Source organism: Monodon monoceros, unplaced genomic scaffold (genome assembly GCF_005190385.1).
Source record: "Monodon monoceros isolate NGI ecotype Baffin Bay Population unplaced genomic scaffold, NGI_Narwhal_1 Super_Scaffold_6, whole genome shotgun sequence".
NCBI lineage: Eukaryota > Metazoa > Chordata > Mammalia > Artiodactyla > Monodontidae > Monodon > Monodon monoceros.
In genome coordinates this window covers 54,407,549-54,430,374 of record NW_021703783.1, presented here as the reverse complement: position 1 = coordinate 54,430,374, position 22,826 = coordinate 54,407,549, and the positions used below count along the sequence as shown (strand labels likewise).

At 41.3% G+C, this 22,826-nt stretch overlaps 1 protein-coding gene across 1 annotated transcript in view; it reads right to left on the bottom strand.

Moving 5' to 3' along the window:
- Positions 1–22,826, bottom strand: part of KCNMB4 (potassium calcium-activated channel subfamily M regulatory beta subunit 4) — a 66,519-nt gene that overhangs the window by 32,357 nt on the left and 11,336 nt on the right. Inside the window, exon 2 of the mRNA XM_029206614.1 lies at positions 7,785–7,912. Within this exon, the coding sequence (XP_029062447.1) occupies positions 7,785–7,912 (128 nt within the window). The remainder of the gene's footprint in view (positions 1–7,784; positions 7,913–22,826) is intronic.

The following is a 22,826-nucleotide window of genomic DNA, read 5'->3' as shown; positions in this document are numbered from 1 at the left end:
CCTATCAAACTACCAATGGCATTTTTCACAGAACTAGAACAAAAAAGTTCACAATTTGTATGGAAACACAAAAGACCCCGAATAGCCAAAGCAATCTTGAGAAAGAAAAACGGAGCTGGAGGAATCAGGGTCCCTGACTTCAGATTATACTACAAAGCTACAGGAATCCAGACAGTATGGTACTGGCAGAAAAACAGAAATACAGATTAATGGAACAGGATAGAAAGCCCAGAGATAAATCCATGCACATATGGTCGCCCTATCTTTGATAAAGGAGGCAAGAATATACAATGGAGAAAAGACAGCCTCTTCAATAAGTGGTGCTGGGAAAACGGGACAGCTAGGTGGAAAAGAATGAAATTAGAACACTCCCTAACACCATACACAAAAATAAACTCAAAATGGATTAAAGTCCTAAATGTAAGGCCAGACACTATAACACTCTTAGAGGAAAACATAGGCAGAACACTCTATGACATAAATCACAGCAAGATCCTTTTTGGCCCGTCTCCTAGAGAAATGGAAATAAAAATAAACAAATGGGACCCAATGAAACTTAAAAGCTTTTGCACAGCAAAGGAAAACATAAGGTGAAAAGACAACCCTCAGAATGGGAGGAAATATTTGCAAATGAAGCAACTGACAAAGGATTAATCTCCAAAATATACAAGCCGCTCAAGCAGCTCAATATCAAGAAAACAAACAACCCAATCCAAAAATGGGTAGAACACCTAAATAGACATTTCTCCAAAGAAGATATATAGATCGCCAACAAACACATGAAAGGATGCTCAGCATCACTAATCTTTAGAGAACTGCAAATCAAAACTACAATGAGGTATCACCTCACACCGGTCAGAATGGCCATCATCAAAAAATCTACAAACAGGGCTTCCCTGGTGGCGCAGTGGTTGAGAGTCCGCCTGCCGATGCAGGGGACACGGGTTCGTGCCCCAGTCCGGGAAGATCCCACATGCCGCAGAGCGGCTGGGCCCGTGACCCATGGCTGCTAAGCCTGCGCGTCCAGAGCCTGTGCTCCGCAACGGGAGAGGCCACAACAGTGAGAGGCCTGCGTACCGCCAAAAAATAAAAAAATAAAAATCTACAAACAATAAATGCTGTAGAGGGTGTGGAGAAAAGGGAACCCTCCTACACTGTTGGTGGGAATGTAAATTGATACAGCCACTATGGAGAACAGTATGGAGGTTGCTTAAAAATCTAAAAACAGAACTACCATATGACCCATCAATCCCACTACTGAGCATATACCCTAAGAAAACCATAATTCTAAAAGAGTCATGTACCACAATGTTCATTGCAGCACTATTTACAATAGCCAGGACATGGAAGCAACCTAAGTGTCCATTGACAGATGAATGGATAAAGAAGGTGTGGCACATATATACAATGGAATATTACTCGGCCATAAAAAGAAACGAAACTGAGTTATTTGTAGTGAGGTGGATGGACCTAGAGTCTGTCATACAGAGTGAAGTAAGTCAGAAAGAGAAAAACAAATACCGTATGCTAACACATATATATGGAATTAAGGAAAAAGAAGAAAATATGGTTTGATGAACCTAGGGGTAGGACAGAAATAACGATGCAGACGTACAGAATGGACTTGAGGACGGGGGAGGGGGAAGGGTAAGCTGGGACGAAGTGAGAGAGTGGCATAGACATATATATACTACCAAATGTAAAATAGATAGCTAGTGGGAAGCAGCTGCATAGCACAGGGAGATCAGATTGGTGCTTTGTGACCACCTAGAGGGGTGGGATAGGGAGGGTGCGAGGGAGATGCAAGACGGAGGGGTCGGGATATATGTATATGCATAGCTGATTCACTTTGTTATACAGCAGAAACTAACACAACAATGTACAGCAATTATACTCCAATAAAGATGTTTAAAAAAAAGAGTAATAAAAATAATAGCAAAAACTTTTATAGGAATTAGTACAGGTAGGCACATGTCATCTCATTGATAACTTCACAATAACCTTATTATTTCTCCCTCTACAAAGGGAATGGAGGCACAGGTAGGTCAGAGTAACACACCCAAGGAATGAGTAACCATTTTCCAGGGACACGCCCTCTTCAAGGGGAAGCTGGTGAAGGCAAAGATGAGGGAGGAGAATTGTATGGACAGACTGAGACTACAGAGACACTTTCTAGCAATGGAATGGGGCTTTCAAAACAAACTTGGTAAGGGGGCATCACACAGGTTTTGCTGAGAAAGGATAAGCCAAGAAAAGGCTAAGAAGAGAAAAGAATGGTATAGGGAGGGTAAGTGTGACCTTACCTAAAGTGTGACCTTAGCAAAAAGTGTAAAATAAAAATCTACACATTGTATGGAGATTGTGAGCCTCGAGGTTGAAGGAGACGAGCCCAAAGGGTGTAGAGGAAGATCATGAACGGAGGCAGCCCGGGACAGCTTCCACTGAGCCCTGGGCGTGACGTCACGCCAGCAGCACCTCCTTGGTGCTCCTTGGTGCAGAAGGAGGGAGCGACTGCATGGGGACTGTCCTGCCATGGCAGGCATGGCTGCTGGTGGCTGCTCTGGCCACCGCAGATTCTATTCCTGAGTATACCTCACCTAAATAAGGCTTCAACAATGGAAAGCTAAGACTTCAATCATCTTTGTCTTAGATTTTTAAAATAACACCCTTTTCTTGAAAATGGAAACTTCTTGGTACCTCTTCTCCCTAATTTCCCGAATTTGAGTGAAATCTAAAGGTTACTTTAAATATAAGGTTCATCTGATCAAGAGCATCTGGGAGTCTCTACAGTAAGTCTATTTTTATTTCATATTTAGCAGTAGTAAAAAGTGTACTAAGAGTAGATGGCACCAAGGAGCTGCCATTTTTCACACCTACAACCAGCATTCTTGTTTCCTCTTGCAAATGTCACAGTAAAAGAGCCAAAACTCCAAAGTTCTGTTTTCCCAAAGTCACTTAAAAATTATGTCTTGAGTGCTTCTGAGTTGTGACAGACCACCCCCACTTCTATCTACACCCCAACAGTCTGAAAATGGGACTGCCAGATGATGGATAAGGAATGGGTATCCGTTCTGAACGAGGAATGGGGGACTTAAATGTACTGCTACTAAAGTTAATACAATTGATACATCATGCAGGGTGAGCTCTTTTCAGAGAGTTCTCACTATTCCAGGGAATGGTCCTGCTTGGTTGGGCTCTGAAGGTAGTCAGAGTTCACGCCCTAACAGGAGGCCAAATGGGGTTGCCAGCCTTTAGAAAACTCGGTGCCTGAGTGGGGAGTGAGGGGAAGTTAAGAAATGACCAGCAGCTGGGCAGGGCAGGACAGCCCATGGGAGGGGGCACCTGTCTGCTTCCACCTGCAAGCTAAGGTCATGGATGCTCGGAAACCAGCTTCTGGTCCAGCGCTTGGAAGCTTAAAGGCTCACCTGGTTCAGACAGTGGTGGGTTCAGTATCAAACTGTCTTGACTGCTGGTGCCTATTTCCTGTTGCTGTGCTCCCACCTCACAGAAAAACATATCCCCACTTGACCTTTTCATTTCATCTTATCTTGTTTTCTTCAGGGCGTGTTCCCTTTTTGCCTTATTTACTATCTGTGGTCAATGTTTCCTTCTTCCTCAGCAGCTTTAGTCCATACCTGTCTCATTTCTCTGTATCCATTCCTGTTTCCCTCTCAGTTACTCATCTCCTCCCCCAAATTCTTTTTCCAGTCATGGCAAACTTCTAGAAAAAGGAGTCTGCACTTCGTAAATCCTTCACAGTCTCACCTCAGGCTAATACAAAATGATTTCAAACCCTGTGCTTTAAGACAGTACCTAAACCGTGTTCACAAAGATCACTCACACGCTCCTAATTGCTACAGCTGATGACTTCCCAGTAGTCTGTCTTGATTACCCCTTTCCCCTTAAAACACTCCCCCTTCCAAGTCTTTTCACTTTCCTCTCCACATCTGGCCACTCTTTCTCCATCTCTTCCCCTCATACCGTCAACACGGAGGATCCCACGATTCTGTCAGCATTTCTCTCCTCACTCCAGTATGCATTCTTTCTCCTTGCTTCAGCTACAGCTTGTGTGCCAGTGATTCCCAGACTTGTATAACACTGACCCTGACCTCTTGCTTCTGAACTAAAGGAGGTACTTCTACCTCTTTCTTTTGGATATCTTACGAGACCCCCAAATTCAACAGTCAGAGCTAGGCTCTCCTCACACTCAGTCAAACGTGGTACCTCCCTTTTCCTCATCACGTGGTCATCAAGTTCTGGTGATTGTAATTCCAAATGTCTTTCTGATGTACCCCTCCGTGAGCTACTTCCATTACCTCTACTCTCGCCTAGGCCCTCAAACTGCTTTAACGGGACAAGAAGATGGTTAATAGAAGGAGCTTTGGGAATCAGACTAGCTGGATTCTGGGTTTTTTTCACTTAAAGACTTCAGATGGAGTCTTTAAGACTCAGTTTTCTCACTTGTCAAGTGGGGCCAGAATTTAGAACTATTATAAGAAATTTGGTGATCTAACCAAAATGTTATTCACAATGGTTGGCCCATGGTAGCCACTCAAAAATGTTATGTTTTGCACTCAGTACTCTCCTCATTTCCTCCCATCTCTGAGCTGGAGCTCCTGCCTTTAGCCCATCTCTCCTCTCCAGTACACATTCAACTCTCACACCAATTACTTTCTAAATCAGAGATCTATTCATGTCAGTCTTTCGTTCAAAAAAAAAAAAAAAAAAACTTTTCACAAGTTTTCATTGCCCATATGACAAAGACCATCTCCTTAGTTTGGCATTTTTGACCCTTTAGAAATCTAACCCCAAGCTACCTTTCCAGCTTACAGATTCACCACTCCTTATTATATAACCTATTACCTAATGTACCTTACATTGTCAAGCTTTGTTTCTTTATCGCAGCCACCCCATCTTCAAGGTCTTCCTCCCTTTCATTTCTAGCTGATGAAGTCATACTTATATTTGCATAAGCATCTGTTTCCCCCAATAAAGTCTAATTCCTTGGAAGCAAAGAACCTGCCTTATTATTCTGACACATTGCATTCATTGATACATTCATTCACCAAACATTTTTAAACTGAGAACCAGGCACTGTGTGAAGTGCTAGGGATCCAAAGCCAAAGAAGATATAGTCCACACCATTAACCAGTAGACAGTCTGGTTGGGAAGATGGGCATACAAACAATTCCAGTAGAGGGTGACAGGTGAGAGGATAGAGCAGTGGCTCTCGATCCTGGTCGTATATTAGAATCCCTGGAATCAATTTTTTAATCAATTTAAAGGAATGCTAATGCCTAGGTTCAACCACCCAAAATTCTAATTTAATTGGTCTGTGATGCGTTTTTTTAAAAGCTCTTCTGGTATAGTTACGATAGTGAGGGTTGCAAACCTCTGAGAAAGAGCTCTATACACAACATGGGAAATACACCTTATAGCTGGCACTTTTGGTTGTTCCACAAATTCTGCCCCCTTCTGTACAACCTTCCTCCACATGATTTAGGAGACACTGCCTTATCCCCATCTCAGAGGTAGATTCTAATTGCTCTTTCTTGTGATTGGTTTAGGTGTAGGCAAGGACACCTGAGGGGAGGCTGGCTGTGGGAAGTTGGGAAAAGGTTTCCTAATCTGAAGAAAAATATACCAGGAGAGATAGGTTTCTTTCTGCCTTTGGACACTGCCGTGCCTGGCTGTGACATCTGGAACCACAGCAACCACACTGTATCCATGAGGGGAGCCACCGGGAGGTAAAACTGAGATCTAGAAAGCAGCGGCATTCTTGATGACGCCGTCAAGTCATTGTATCAAACTACCCTACTATTGGTCCACCTGTGCATTTTTGGATGTGTGAAATAATAAATTTCCTAACTGTTTATGCTATTTTGAGTCAGTTTTCTGTTGACCTGAAGCAGATGGTATCCTAACTGATATACAAATAAACCAAACTTGAAGATCAAGGAAAGCAGTCCAGAGAAGGTGATAATCAGAGGGGAGTCTTCAGCAAGGCAGTCAAGAAGCAGGAGAAACAAATAAATAGGCATGGATATAAAAGCATAAGATATTCATAGAACTTCCTATAGTTCAGAATGGCTACTGCAAATAATACGAGTATGGAGATGAAGCTGGAGAGGAGGGAGTCTGGGGCAAGAACTTGAGGAGGCCTGTATGCTGTGAACTAGATTAAATATGGCCACAAAACCGTTGCCACTTCTTCTATCAAGAAGCAGAGTCTGGGCTTCCCTGGTGGCACAGTGGTTGAGAGTCCGCCTGCCAATGCAGGGGACACGGGTTCGTGCCCCGGTCCGGGAAGATCCCACGTGCCGCGGAGCGGCTGGGCCCGTGAGCCACGGCCGCTGAGCCTGCGAGTCCGGAGCCTGTGCTCCGCAACGGGAGAGGCCGCAGCAGTGAGAGGCCCGCGTACCGCAAAGTCTATTTCAATACCCCATGAATCTGGCTGGCTTCATGACTTGCTTCGACCAATAGAACATGTCAAAAGGGATGTGACGTGAGTTCCAGAGCCAAGGCCTGGCTCTCTTTAAACGCTGTCCTGAGGCTGCCATATTGGAAGGAAGGCAATCTAGCCTGCTGGCAGATGAGAGGCCAGGTGGAGAACAGAGATGCCTCAGCTGAGCCAGCACCAAGTGCTGGGCATGTGCGGGAGGGTCCATGCCCTCGTGGACCACGCAGCTAGTCCAGCCATCATGTGAAGAACCAGCAGATGAACTTCCCAGCCAACCCACAGGATCTAAGAAATAACAAATCACCGTCGCAGTAGGCCACTAGATTTGGGGTGGCTTGTTACACAACAACAGATACATACATAGGCCATGCCAAGATGTTTGGACTTTACTCTGAAAACTATGAGGAGTAACCTGATCAGACTCATGTTTTAGAAAGATCGCCTTGGTAGCAACGTGGAGAATGTCTTGGAGGGGGGTGCAGGGCAGAGGTAGAAGGACTGGTTAGAAGACTATTGTGTTAATAGGGCTGAGAAATAATATGAATCTGAACTAAAACAGTGGCAGAGGGAAGGCAGAGAAGAGTTAATATAGGGGTAAAACCAACAGGATGGTGAATACAGGTTATAGAGTGTAAAGGAGAAAATGAGTTAAGAATTACTCAAAGTTTCTGGACTCTGCAAACGAGGGGACGATAGTGCCATTCACTAAGAGAGGGAACTATGGGAGGAAGAGAAAGTCTGACCTACCTTTGGAACTCCCAAGTGGAGATGTACAGCAAGGAGTTGAGAATACTCAATACACAATAAATGTTTGATGAGCAAATTACTATGGTTAATCTGGTTGGGAACTGAAGAATTCATTGCTATATGGCATAACTTGAGTTCTCTCCAAGACAAGTAAAGTTATAATGGTGTGAACTCATTTTATGGGTACTTGGTCAGAACAGAAAGGAAAAAGAAAGATAAGATTTGAGGTAGCCCAAAATGCTGATAAATCTGCACATTGTTCAGTTTGTGTGCATTAATCTATAATTCTCAGGGAACATTCCTAGTATACAATGTTCTTACCTAAAGGCACTTTTCTTAGTGTACGCAGAGGGAAAACTCTATGATACAGGTTCTCTCTTTTTTTTGGCTGGCAGATTCTTTACATGCCACCCAACCTGTAGAATAAGAAAGGGCTTCCCTAGCTACATGCTAGAAAGAGTTGAGACTATCTCCACGTTGTATATTTTGCCAAATGAGCCCACTCTATGATTTACTAATATAATAAACTACAGAGGCTACAAACAACTTTAATATGCACATGTAAATATTGGCTTACCTTTGAAATTGATTAAAATAGCAAGTAAATGGCTGGGAACCAATCTCATCTTTCCAGTACTGTTGCCAATTCATGACACTTTCCAAGTTCTTCTGATTTTCTCTCTTACAGGGAGGGATATAGGAGCACTAACAAAACAGAACACAGAAAGTAAACCTATTATTCTATAGAATATTGAAATATAGTCCTTTTTAATAGACAGATGGCATTATGCTGATGGTAAATCTAATTCTGACCTACTTAATTGTTAATTTAACCAAATTGAAATTCCGAAACTATATTTCAAGTTTTGAATTTGGCGCAATTACAGAAAGTATTCCGATAACAAAAGTACAGCCAAAAATAACTTTCAGTCATTACAGTATAAAGATACTTTATAAACAATTAGTTACAATTTATTAGTGAATTTAAAGCATAATATACTCTGTCTTTGAGGGCCTGCCAATCAACAAAGGGAGGTAACACAAAACTTAATTTTTATCCCCAATCTCTAATAGACCTTGATATTTTCTTCTTCCACTTTTAACTAACAAATCAAGCACATAGCTCTCCACAGATACTACTCTCAACTGCTGAAACTCCAGTTTTCTTTTTTTACATTTTCTTGGACAACAAAATCAACAGAAAATTTCCTCTCAAGTATAGGATCAATGCATTTTGCTAACTGATGCCCTTTTTCTAGCCATGCCTCTGACAAAGTAGTTCTCTCGGAAGGGACTTTATCACTCTAAGCAATATAGACTCAGCAGAATTAGAAAACTGCTCTTAACCTTAGGTGTTAAAATTAACCCTTAGCATTCTAATCCATTTTCTCCATTTCAGTCTTTCATCATGAGGATGATCAAGATGAAGATGATGTCAGTTTACAGTTGTTGAGTGTTTACTACGCAAGACACTGTAATAAGTGCTTAAGAGGCCTGACTTCCTGTACTTCCTACAACAATCCTCTACTGATGCCCAACCTACAGATGAGGAAACTGAGATTTCTGTCAGCTCTACAGCTAGAACTAGAGTCTGGTGATTCATCACATTTTACTCTCAGATGTTTTTACAAAGGTGTTCATTATTAAGAAGCAGGAAAAAATCCATTAGCTCTAGAGTATAATTTGAGTTGCATTATTTTAGAGCATATAATTTGTCAATGCCTTATCACTATTTTCTAGTAAAATACAAACTTTTTAGTACGATGTATAAAGCTCTCCATGAGGTCCCTGCCCTGCCCTCGTCCTCACTTGAGCCTGGGATGCAGACGTACAGAAGCACTTGCTCCCAAGTCTGCCACATGGAATCACACAGTATCATACTTGTCTGTTTTATGTCAGCCTCTCCAATTGGTTGGCAAGTTGGGACAAGGGCTATTTTTTCCTCTTCTGTCTTTAAACTTAGGACTATACCTGATTACAGTGAAGTTTCAAAAATGTTGGTAAAATTAATTAATAATAACACACTTAGGGGTTTCCCTGGTGGCCAGTGGTTGAGAGTCCGCCTGCCGATGCAACGGACACATGTTCGTGCCCCGGTCGGGGAAGATTCCACATGCCACAGAGAAGCTAGGCCCGTGAGCCATGGCCTCTGAGCCTGCACGTCCAGGGCCTGTGCTCCGCAACGGTAGAGTCCACAACAGTGAGAGGCCCGCATACCGCAAAAAATAAAAATAATAACACACTTAGATACATCTTATTCAAGACGGTGAAACTATTTTCACAGTGGTTAAACATTTTAAAAATATATATGAACATTTTAAATTTTAGTAAATTTGTTTATTTTTGTTATATGTAACGAATTCACAACATGTTATGCAAATATCGTCTCAATGCTTGAATCACTGCACATTTATCTTCTGCATATATAGTTTCACTTCTACTAATAACAACAGTATAAAGCTAAAAAGTTCTGTGAAATTATGAATTCTGAGTTCTTCAAAGCAATAGTTAGGCTTAGAAGCAATGGAGACCATTAGATAGGGCTCCAGTCCTATTATTTGTTACATGTTTAGACTTGAGTAAATCACTTTCTTTTTCTGGATTTCATTTTTTCTAATCTGTTAAATCTCCAAAATAATTTCGATCTCTACATCTCTATGATTCTCTTCTTGGAGATACAAGCAAGAAAGGACCCAGAAGAAGGCAGGACTACAAACACCGTTGCAGCGTTTTTCCCGAAAGAGATCCTGCCCACTGGAGAGATGGCTGGGAAGCTTGATGAAGCCACCATTCCAGCCAGCAAGAAGGACAAGTGTAGCAGGTCTTTACTTGGGGACCTGTATTTTGCATTAGGAAAATGTTCAAAAGGGGCCTCTGATTTTCCTATTGTTTATTTCCTATAATGTGCTGGACATTTCCTTTCCTTCTGTTAAAAATTCTTTTTCTATATCATGGTCAACTAGTTTGTAAAGTGAGAGTAGGCACCAAATGACTGTGCTCTTTGTAGAAAGGAGAAATTTCTAGATTTGGAGGCAGAAGCCGTGAGGTATGAAACCCAAAAAATTCATCAGAGCTCTTTTTGCAATGGGCATACTCAACACAAGAGGTATACTAGACATTTTAGGGAATAACAACGAATAACCAAATGTAATTAAAGCAGATTTTACAATTTTGCAAGTTAACTCAGCCTGAATTCTTTACTATTCAGTTTTGGTGGGGGTGGAAGGAAGAAATGGATTTAAAAGAAACGTCTCTACTGAATGACACTCTATGATCTGACCAGGAGAATCACACCTACATGTTTCTGAAAAAGTCAAACAAAAACTTTCACTGAGTGTGTAAAGTTTTGTATTAGTGATTTGTATGTTGTGATTTTATGTGGGATAAAAGAAATGTTTCCTGCCTTTAGGAAACTTTGAGATGGTATGGATGGATTTTTGGAAGCAAAGTACTCTTTCACGTTGGGGAAAATAACCTGTGATCAAAATTCAAGTATTTTTTCCATGGACTGCATTCTTTCCAAAGAGTATCATAGACTAAATGAGCTTACAATACTCCAGCAACTTCTAAAGCTCACATCGTTTTGAAAGGAAACTTGTAAAAGGCTAAACTTTAGGCTCTTAAAAATCATTACTGTTTATTTTGTTACACCATGATTGTCCGTTTAGTCGGTCTTTAAAACTTCTGTGAAGCCTAACTCAGATTCTCCCTAGATTCCTTCTCAATTTTACTTAGTGGATCAGTGTAGATTGTTAGAATTTTAAAATAAGCTATAAATGAAAATTCAAAGCAGTGTTCTAGAAAAAAGAATTCGAAAATCAGTCACAGAAACCTTCCTTTCTAGGTTGTTCAAGTCTGATGGTTTTCCATGCACCAAAATGCTCCTTCATGAATCTCCCTCCTTTGGGGGAGGGGCACAAATAACAATGTATGTCATATCATCACTGTCATCATGTGGTTAATATTTATTCACTATATGTCAAGCATCTCATTAATCCAAATCTCATTTAATTCAAATGAGCAGATATTATAATCACCCCCTTTTTACAGATGAGCAAACTGAGGGACAGAAGGGTTTAAGAAACTTTCCTTAGGTTACAATGGCAAATGGAATAGCTGGGATTCCAACTGCAGCAGATTCTTAACCACTGCACCACACTACCTCCCTTGAGGGCGTCCCAGTTTTCTCTCTTTGGAGCCCCCTGGTTTGGAGGTAAGGGAGGTGTCCCGACTTCTGCACCCTTCTCTTGGAGAAATAGTACAACGTTTCTTTGGGAATGGAATTGGTGTAGTTTTCCTGAGGACTGGTGGGCTGAGGCCTTCTGTTGCAGCCCTTTGTTTTTCCGATATACTCCCAGAGAAATGCATTAAGTCCTTGCTTGTTCCCTTCTGTCTCAGTTTGGCTTCAGGGCTGGTTTTTGGTGCCACGGATGTAATTTCACTTAGGTGAATTTATAGACACAATGTGTTTGGTCATGGAGGATAATGGGCATTCCTTTGGAGAAACTTTATGAAAAAGTTCTGACCTTTCTTTTTTTTTCATTTGCAAAGGCAGCATTTCCCAACTTCTAATATCATCATTGCCCAAATAACCTTCACTAGAGGCTGTGTCATTTGCGGCCTAAACTTGCATGAAATCCCTTTCTTTAAAAAGTCAGGAGAAAAAGAAGCATGTGAAAAAATATATTTGTTTAGTGCCTACCTTTTAGAAAGAATATTTGACTTTTGCATTCATGAAGGAAGTTGAGGGGATCCAGTGGGCTATTCTGAGTATATTAACATAAAGACTTCCAGTGAGTTTATTAAGGGAAAACCTATCATCACTTGATGTGGAATATTTGATTGCGTATGTATTATCACTTATTTTCCATTATCTCATTTTAGGGTTTATCAAGATTTGTAACAGTATTCTTTTTCAGCCTACCACAATGAATTTACATTTTAATAGAACACTTCTTGAGTGGGTTCTTTGTGATGTGTCTTGAGGATTTCATTTCAATCATGTGGGCAGAGTAGGCAAAATTCACTTTCTTCCTTTACTGAGTCATTTAAAAAAAACCATTGCACAAGACACGTGGTCTATTTAAACACTGGGGGCCGGATTCTATGATAGGCATTACCTAAGAAAGAGAACTGAAGAAACTTTTTGATTCCAGTTTCTTTCTTGACTTGACTTGGTTAGGGAGAGTAGTATTGGAAGATATAATACTGGAATGGGTTTAGTGGATTCGATACTTTCCAAAGTAAATTACTGGTTAGAAAATGAATTCTTAAAACATTATCTACTGGAACACAGGTTTGATTACATTTTATACTATAATCCTCCATTTTCTGAAATCCTGTAAGACATCTCTGTGTCAGCTATGATTTATAATATTAATGACATTTCTGACAATATACACATACAATCAGAAAAGCACTAAAAAAAGAAAAAAGGGGAGTTCCCTGGTGGTCTAGTGGTTAGGATTTGGCACTTTCACTGCCGGGGCCCAGGTTTAATCCCTGGTTGGGGAACTAAGATCCTGCAAGCCGCAAGGCCAAAAAGAAAGAAAAAGAAAAAAAAGAAAAGCACTGTGGAATAAAAAGTATAACTGAATCATTTATAAACCACACACTATTTCACATGCCTCATGACTTCATTAATTGTGTGCAAACATGCACACACACACACACACACACACACACACACACACACATTCCTTATGAATGTAGGTTAATTGAACAAACATGAAATTATATGTCGGCTAAAAAATTCTAGGGCAGGTGGTTCCAGAATGTACACCCATATCTGAAAGCTAAATGGAAATACTCTTATGGAAGAATTTGAAGGTCAAATACATGGCTTAGAAAATGTGAAAAGTAAGGTTAACTAAGAATAGTTAGGGGCTTCCCTGGTGGCGCAGTGGTTGAGAGTCCGCCTGCCGATTCAGGGGACACGGGTTCGTGCCCCGGTCCGGGAAGATCCCACATGCCGCGGAGTGGCTGGGCCCGTGAGCCGTGGCCGCTGGGCCTGCGTGTCCAGAGCCTGTGCTCCGCAACGGGAGAAGCCACAGCAGTGAGAGGCCCACGTACAGCAAAAAAAAAAAAAGAATAGTTAGGAGATGCTAAATTAATAACTAAGGAGATGCTAAATTAGCTCTTCAGAGAGAGCAGGCTGGGCAGGTACAGAGAGGTGCCCAGCCTAAAACAGTGTTCATCAAAGTATGGTCCACAGACCACTGACTGTGTCAAAAAGACCCACCCTCCTGAGACTGATTCAGTAGGACTAGGAACCTGCATTTATTTATTTATTTTATTTTTGGCTGTGTGTTGGCTCTCCGTTGCTGTGCGCGGGCTTTCTCTAGTTGCGGCGAGCAGGGGCTACTCTTCGTTGCGGTTCGCGGGCTCCTCATTTCGGTGTCTTCTCTTGTTGCGGAGCACGGGCTCTAGGCACACAGGCTCAGTAGTTGTGGCTCGTGGGCTCTAGAGCGCAGGCTCAGTAGTTGTGGCTCACGGGCTTAGCTGCTCCGTGGCATGTGGGATCTTCCCGGAGCAGGGCTCAAACCCATGTCCCCTGCATTGGCAGGTGAATTCTTAACCACTGTGCCACCAGGGAAGCCCCAATAAAGCATTCTCGATTGCTGAGTACAGGATACAAAGATTAGATGTTACTCCCGACCCCTCTTCTTCCTCCCCTCCCAGGAGCATGTAGTGCAGTAATAGTAGCACATGCACAAAGTGCTTTGTGATTGCAAAAGAGGAAGCGAACATTTTGGCTTCAGGAGGGTAGGGGTGGAATAAGAGAAGGCTTCACAAAAGAGGTGACATGATTGTGTCTTTACGGCTGAACAGGAGTTTGCTTCTCAGAGAATGGGTTGGGAAGGTGACAGTCCAAGAAGAAGAAATGGAATGTGATGGATGTTCCAGAAAGACTGAATCATCTAATGTGCCTGAAGGAGAGGAGCATGGGAGATGGCATTGGAAAATGCCCAAATTATCTGAACTACTACTCATGAAGAATTGTTCCTCTGTCCTTGCATGCCCCTGTGAAAAGCTGCTCAATACCTCCAGCAGAGTATTCCCACCCACCCCCAACGCTCCTTTAGTTAGAATGTATTACTATGTGTTGGTATTACATCTGCACTTTTGTAGTGTAACATTATTCATTTAACTTCTGGATTCAAGTAGACTGCTAAAGTTGGTGATATTATTAAAACTGAGAAAAGTTTGGAACAACATTTCACTTTCAAGAGAAAATAGTTCATTCAGCTCTAGAGTTGGAAAATAAAAATACGGTGTCTTTGCCAAAAATAGAGGTCGAATCTAAATAGAAGTCAGACCAAAACTAGAAGTTTTAATCTGGAAGAAGCTCAATAGTTATTAAGCATGGCAGTACCTGTAAAAATTTGTTCAGTGGCTTATGATGATAATTTAAAATCCTTGAGGAGATGGCCAATCCTCTTACAACCACACAGAACACAGAAATGAAACAAAACATCTTAAATGCTCATGCATGCCTTCAGATAGGCTCATAATGTGTATATATGTGTGTGTATATATATATATTTTTTTTTTAATGAAATTTACAACATTATTTCTGCATGAATGAAACCAACAAGCCCTGTCCATAAGTCCCTAGAACCAGGATTGATAGATGGGGGTGATGAAAAATTGATGCTTCCTATTTGTGGCAGAATGTATTTTCCAAAGATGGCTGCACCAACATCCATCCTATTTTACATGCTCTTACAATGTGACATTGACACTCCTCTATTCAGAGGTGTGGGTTTCCCTTCCCTAGAACATGGATGAGACTGTGATTACAGAGTATGTGATGCTATGTGACTTTTAAGGCTGAATCAGAAAAGAGGACATAGCTTCTGCTTGAATCTCTCTCTTGGGAATGTGTGCCCTTGGAATTCTGACACTATGCTGTAAGGAAGCCCAAAGTAGCCCGTGCAGAGAGATCACATGGAAAGGCCTGTGTGGAGAGGAACCAAGGCCCCCCAGTCAACAGCCAACATCAACTCTCTGATATGAGAGTAAATGAGCCTTCAGATGATTCTAGCCTCCAGCCTCTGAGTAGTCTACAACGACCTCAGACACCATAGGGCAGAGATAAACTGTCCCCATTGTGCCCTGTCTGTATTTATGACCCACAGAATTTGTGAGCATAATAAAAATGATTTCATCCATCAATGATAACTTTCGACAGTGACTAAGAGATCATAGGACCCCTAGGACTAAAAATGTGGAAAACCTTTAAGGTTCAACTTGATCTACATACCAGAAAAAACCTGAGGTTTGATGAAGTGGAGTCCAATGACACGATGTAAGACAGGACTCCTTACCCAGTCCCCAGACCTAAAGCTCCTTGAATGAAGGCAAGGCTGCTTATTCTTGAAAAAGACCTGTGGCAGCACCTCAAGTAATGCCTACTAAAAATCTTCTCCTACCCTTTCCCAGGAGCACATGCAAACATTTACAAGAGTAGCTGTGCAGTGGGGAAAGGGCAGCCATTTACAGTATTATTGGACACTGGCTCTGTGCTAATCCTAGTCCCTGGGGACACTAAGTATGACTGTGGTCAGAATGTGAGCTCCTGGGGTCAGGGGGAAACGGAGTTTTGACCTGAGCTGACGTCACAATGGGTCCAGTGGGGCTTCCCTGGTGTCGCAGTGGTTAAGAATCCGCCTGCCAATGCAGGGGACACGGATTCAAGCCCTGGTCCAGGAAGATCTCACATGCCGTGGAGTAACTAAGCCCGTGAGCCACAACTACTGAGCCTGTGCTCCAGAGCCACGAGCCACAACTACTGAGCCTGTGTGCCACAACTACTGAAGCCCACGCCTCTAGAGCCCGTGCTCTGCAACAAGAGAAGCCACTGCAGTGAGAAGCCTGCCCACCGCAATGAAGAGTAGCCCCTGCTCGCCGCAACTAGTGAAAGCCCACACGCAGCAATAAAGTCCCAACGCAGCCAAAAATAAATAAATAAAATAAATAAATTTTTTTTAAAAAAAGGGTCCAGTGAGTCCATGAACTCTCCTGTGGTTGATATTCTAAATCTACAGATGCAATATACGTGCTTGGTCTGGTCGTACACTGGTTGTAATTTCTACCCTGACTTCCTTTACCCATGGAGATAGGCTATTATGGTGGATGACTGAAACTACCTCCTTCCTCCCCAAATAATAAACCACTACCGCATCCCTAGGGAAGTCACAGAGATTACAAGAGTGGGGATTCCTACCACATTAATGTTTAACTTGCCTATTTGGCTCTTGAAGAAGACATACAAGTCTTGGAGAATGACTGTATTGTTAAATGAATCGGCGGTAACTACTTCAGTTGCTGTTTCAGATACAGTCTCTTTATTGGAGCGATTAAACTTACCTCCAGAGCCTATTCTATGGTGACTGATCTGACAAATGCTATCTTCTCCATCCTTGACAGAGAGCACCAGAGAGAGTTTGCTTTTATCTGGCAGAGACGGTGTAGACTACTGTCTTACCCAGGTCTGCCTCAACTCTCTCTGGACGTCATGCTCTAGTGTGCAGGGACCTTGACCCGTCGCCCTCCCACAGAACATCATACTGTCTACATTGAGGAGATCATGCTGATCAGAAATCAGGGAGTACAAACTGCCCTAGATTCCTTGGTAAAGTACAGGTGTGCCAGAGGGTGGGAAATGCAGCGGCCTGTTATTTCAGTGCTGCTTCTGGGGGTCTCGTGGCACAGGGAATTTCTGGATATCCCCTTCAAAGTGAAAGACAGATCGCTGTACCTTTCATTCCTTAAAACTAAAAAAGAGGCACAATGCTTGATGGATCCTTTATACTTTGGAGGAAACATTTCCCCACATTTGGGATTGCTCCTCTGACCCCTTACTGAGTAACCCATTTACCTGCCAGCTTTCAGTGGCAGGCAGAGCAGGAGAACCCGCTCCAGGCACTCCAGGCTACAGAAAGCTCTCTTGATTGACTTCTGTGGCCCAGGGCCTCCAATGGTATCCAAGGTGTCTGTGCCAGATTGGAGGGATAGATGGAGCCTGTAGAGAGTTCTGATAGCATAAATCAAACTCATGCTTTCTTTGACAAATCACTATCCTCCTTTTGAGAAACCCTTGGTTTGTTACCAAATGCCTGAACATGCAACACCCAGTCACCATGTTATCCATTGTATACTGGGCTATTTGACCCACTGAGACATATAGGTGGGGTTTTCAGGGCTAAAGCAGGTCCTGCAGGCAAATAAGATTCACAAGAAAATGGCTCGCATTCCCAACGCACCTTCTCTTTTGTACTGCGGCTTTCCCCAACTTGTCCTAATGTGCAGTTGTTAATGTGGGCTTGTTTTTCTCATACCAAGACATACATACCTCCAGGAGTACTCTGCAGTGTGCTAGGGAGTACCTGAAGCCTATGACCAGTTTTGATGGACGAAAAAATTTGAGCTCAGTTTGAGCATAACTTTGAGCAGAACTCCTGATTGTTTATTTCTCTTGAAAGGCATGATGTTGGAGGTATAGACCTACACTGATTTATGGGCACTAGGTAACAAATAATAAATTGCACTTCAAGTAAACAGATTAGAGTATGTTAAAGCCTCAGAAACAGAACTCTGAACATACATAAGATCCAAAAGGTATACTTCCCATGCACCCTTTCTCAGGAAGCTACTTGAGGATGCACTCCACCAAAGCAAAGGTATAAAGAAGAAGGCATGGGGTCAAGGAAACAGAGTACCTAACAGAGGAGAGACAGAGCAGGCCTAAGGTGCAACCAGTTCGGTTTGCGGCAGTAGGCTAAAGGAGTTCAGAAAAGTTATGCCAGGTAAGTTTTTTTAAAAGAGAAAAAAGTAGAATGAAACAGTTACGTATAATGAATAAGTATATGAAAAACAGTGTGCAAAGGAGTTTTACAATTCTGTGGGAGAATTTTGTTAAAGTAAGAGAAAGGTATACAAGGAAGTAAGAAAATATTATAAGGGGATGATTATCAGCTCAAAGAACATAAAAAGTTGCAATAAAAACGAACAATACGGGCTTCCATGGTGGCACAGTGGTTGAGAGTCTGCCTGCCGATGCAGGGGACACGGGTTCATGCCAGTCCAGGAAGATCCCACATGCCGCGGAGCGGCTGGGCCCATGAGCCATGGCCGCTGAGCCTGCACGTCCGGAGCCTGTGCTCCGCAACGGGAGAGGCCACAACAGTGAGAGGCCCGCGTACCGCAAAAAAACAAACAAAAAAACCCACGAACAATACATAGTAAAAATAAGTTAAGCACTCAATGCTAATTTAGCCAAAAATTATGATATTTAAAGGATGAAGGGGGGGAAAATGAGATGGAATGGGATGGTGTAAGAAAGCTAAATCCTCAGATTCAATCATAGGCAGGCAATTGTGTCTAAAATATATATATCAAACTGACACAGCAGTGTAACGCAACTATACTCCAATAAAAACAAACAAAAATCAAAAAAATAAAATATATACATCACAGAGCTTACTGTTTAGAAACATGGAGGTAAATACGAGGAAAAACAGAAAACAAAAATAGTTAAATACAGTTGTTTCTGGATGCCAAAAGGGATTGGGACAGAGGAGTCCCAATAGTAGTTCTATTGAGAACTTTCTCCATTTCCTCTATGGTAATTCGTCTATTTTTTTTTTTTTTAATCACTATTAGATTGTTTAGTTTGGAAGTTTGTATTATCCTAGAGAATTACCATATCATCCTATGGTTTCAAATTTACTGGCATTGTATTTGATCAAAGTATTCACTTGAAATTATTTTAACTTTTCCTATATTTACAGTTATTCCCTCATTTTTGTTTCTAATTTTGTGTTTTTGGAGAGCATTTCTTTGGTAACTAAACTTGCTGAGTATTCATATCTGAACTTATCTTTCTGAAAAAATATTCTGCATTCCCTGAACATGCTCAATAAATCTCCAATGGGAATTTACTTTTAAAATTTTTTGCCGTGCTGCTTGGCTTGTGGGATCTCAATCTCAGCTCCCTGACCAGGGATTGAACCGGGGCCATGGCAGCGAAAGACCAGAATCCTAACCACTAGGCCACCAGGGAACTCCCTCCAATGGAAATTTTGAAGCTCTGCAAAATTTTAATGCCATAAATTTGTGTTGTTAATTTTCCACTTAGCGGCTCTGCAAAATCAAATAAGTATCTGTTGAAAAACACTAAAGGGCAAGGTGCTTGACAGCAACCAGGAGAAAACAGACATTCAGTACTTCACATGGGCATGGGAGAAAGAAAGCTCAATGGATGGAGGAGGTGGATGTCACCTCGGAACTAAGCAGTAAGTGCATGCACATGCTCACACACACACACACACACACACACACACACCCCCAGTACTGTGTAAAGACCTCCCACAACTACACAGAAAGTAAGCTCCAACCCAGCAGGGATTTCTTTTACCACTGCCTCCCCAGAACCTAGAATAGTGTGCCTGCCACGTGCAGGTCCTCCATAAACATCTGTTGAATTAATGATTCTACAGATATTTTAAAATAATGCAACCGGTAGAAGATTTGTACAAGTAGATATTTTCCTACCAGCTATGAAGATTAAGGAATGGAGAGTTGGAAATATTGAGATACCAGAAACTAAGCTGTTGTCTCGATATTACAAAGTTTGTGACAAATTCCCTAAACTCTTTCCTCGCCCGTGAAATTTTCCCTACTTGATGTCTCAGTAATTATTTAAAAATGCAAATGCCAAGGTTTATTTATTCCACAAGTATTAATCAATTATACCTTCTTGGATCATATTTATCCATATATTATCTATAACCTGTATTATCAATAATCCTCAGTCTGTGAAGAAACTGAGGATCAAGAGGTTGAGTGATTGGGGGCTTACCTGGTGGCACAGTGGTTGGGAATCTGCCTGCCAATGCAGGGGACACGGGTTCGAGCCCTGGTCCAGGAAGATCCCACATGCCGCAGAGCAACTAAGCCCGTGAGCCACAACTACTGAGCCCACGTGCCACAACTACTGAAGCCCGTGAGCCTAGAGCCCGTGCTCCACAACAAGAGGAGCCACCGCGATGAGAAGCCCACGCACCACAACGAAGAGCAGCCCCTGCTCGGCGCAACTAGAGAAAGCCCGCTTGCAGCAACGAAGACCCAACGCAGCCAAAAATAAAATAAATAAATTTTTTAAAAAAAGAAAAAGAAAATTGAGGGATTGTTTAAGAAAAAAGGTTGAGTGACTGGCCCAGAGGTGCACACCTAGATTCAGGTGTAGGTACCTCGATTTCAACACTGCAGCCTTTCCCACTCTACCAGGCAGCTTCTAAAGGTCTGCTATGTGTGCACCTCTGCCATGAACACAATTAGTGAAACCTAAGGTGGTGCCTGGAACACGAACCGTAGAAGAGGCTTTCCATTCCTTCAGTACTGTGGCAACGTAAACTGGTATGGGTGAGGCAGGTATACAGGCACAACACACTGTGGTTTTCTCAAGTCGGTACCTTCGTCTCCAACACACTGATCCTCTCAGCTGTATTCTCTAGTCGTGCCCTGTGTGCTCCACAGAGCATTTATTTTAAAGTAACATTTCTGGGATTTCTCTCATTACAGAAATAATGTTTTACCAGCTATCTGGGCATCCCTTAGCTCCAGTCAAATTGACACAGAAAATTAACCATCACACCTAGTCTTATACAGAAGAGATGATCATTTATTGCTAAGACAGCTTCACATAATGAGTTTTGAATTATTGCTCTACCATGGTGCAAATATTCTCCCAAATTTGTCATTTTTCTTTCAATTTTAATGTTTTTTAAAAAATATAAGTTTTTCTTACTATGTCATTAAATAAATGAGTGTATTCTTTTATGATTTTTGCTCTTGTTAGCCTTAGAAAGGCTTTGCCCACTGCCCAAATTATGTAAATATTCATCTATATTTTTAGTACTTTCATAGTTTATTTTTGTACATTCAAAATGTGTTCCATCAAAATTATAATTTTATTTTAACTAAAAATTTTCTAAATAATTTTTGAGTATTTTGCAAATAAATTTTATTTGGAAAATTAATATTTTAAAGTACATATTTTTCCAAATAGTAGGGAAGTTTTAACCTCTTTACAAGTTATTTGAAATGCCAAATTTGCAAAGTAAATCTCCCATCAACATTATTTTTTGGTAAGAGCTTTACTGAAATATAACTGACATGCCATTCAATTCACCCCTTTAAAGTGTATAATTCAATGTTTTTAAGTGGATTCACAGAGGTGTACCACTGCCACAATCAATTTTAGAATGTTTTTATCACCCCAAGAACACACCATATATGTACCCTTTAGCTATCATTCCCAATCATCCTATAGATTTCCCTACTCTAGACATTTCATGTAAATGGAATTGTATAATATGTGATCTTCTGTGGCTGACTTCTCACACTTGGCACGTTTTCAATCATGTTGTAGCATGTATCAACACTTCATTCCTTCTTATAGCCAAATAAAATTCCTTGCATGGATATAGCACATTTTGTTTGTCCATTTGTCAGTTGATGAACGTTTGATTTATTTCCACATTTTGGCTGTTATAAATAATGCTACTACAAATAGTCATGTACAAGTTTTTGTGTGGACATGTGTTTTCATTTCTTTTGGGTATATACCTAGGAATGGAGTTGCTGGGTCATATGTAATTCTGTTTAACTTTTTGAGGAACAGTCAACTGTTTTCCAAAGCAGCTGCAAATCTTTTACATTCTTACCAACAATGTATGAGGATTCTAATTTCTCCACACCCTCACCAAAACTTGTTATTGTCTTTTATTTTTTAATAGTCTTCTAGTGGGTTGAAAGTGGTATCTTATTGTGTTTTGTTTTTTTTTTTGCGGTATGCGGGCCTCTCACTGCTGTGGCCTCTCCCGTTGCGGAGCACAGGCTCCGGCAGCATGTGGAATCTTCCCGGACCGGGGCACGAACCCGTGTCCCCTGAATCGGCAGGCAGACTCTCAACCACTGCGCCACCAGGGAAGCCCTCTTATTGTGGTTTTGATTTGCATTTCCCTAATGACTAATGATGTTGAACATATTTTCATGTGCTTGTTGGCCATTTGTATACCTTCTTTGGAAAAATATCTGTTCCCAACTTTTGCCTATTTATAAATTGGGTTATTTGTCTTTTTGTTATTATTGTTATTGAGTTGTAAAGGTTCTTTATATATCCTGGATATTCAACCCTTACCAGATGTGCAAATATTTCCTCTCATTCTGTGTTTGTCTTTTCACTTTCTTGATGGTATTCTTCAAAGCACAAACATTTTAAAATTTTGATTATGTCCAATTACCTATTTTTCCTTTGATTGCTTATGCTTTTTGTGTCATGTTAAGAAACTGTGCCTAATTCAAAGGCATAAAGATGTACACCTATGCTCTCTTCTAAGAGCTTTATAGTTTTAGCTCTTATATTTAGGTCTCTCATCAATTTGAATTAATTTTTGTATATGGTGTGAAGTAGAAGTCCAACTTCACTCCTTTGCATGTGTATTAACAGTTGTTCCAGCACCACTGGTTAAAAAGACTTTTTTTTCTGTTGAATGCTCTTGACACCCTTGTCAAAATCAATTACTTATAAATGTATACATTTATTTCTGGA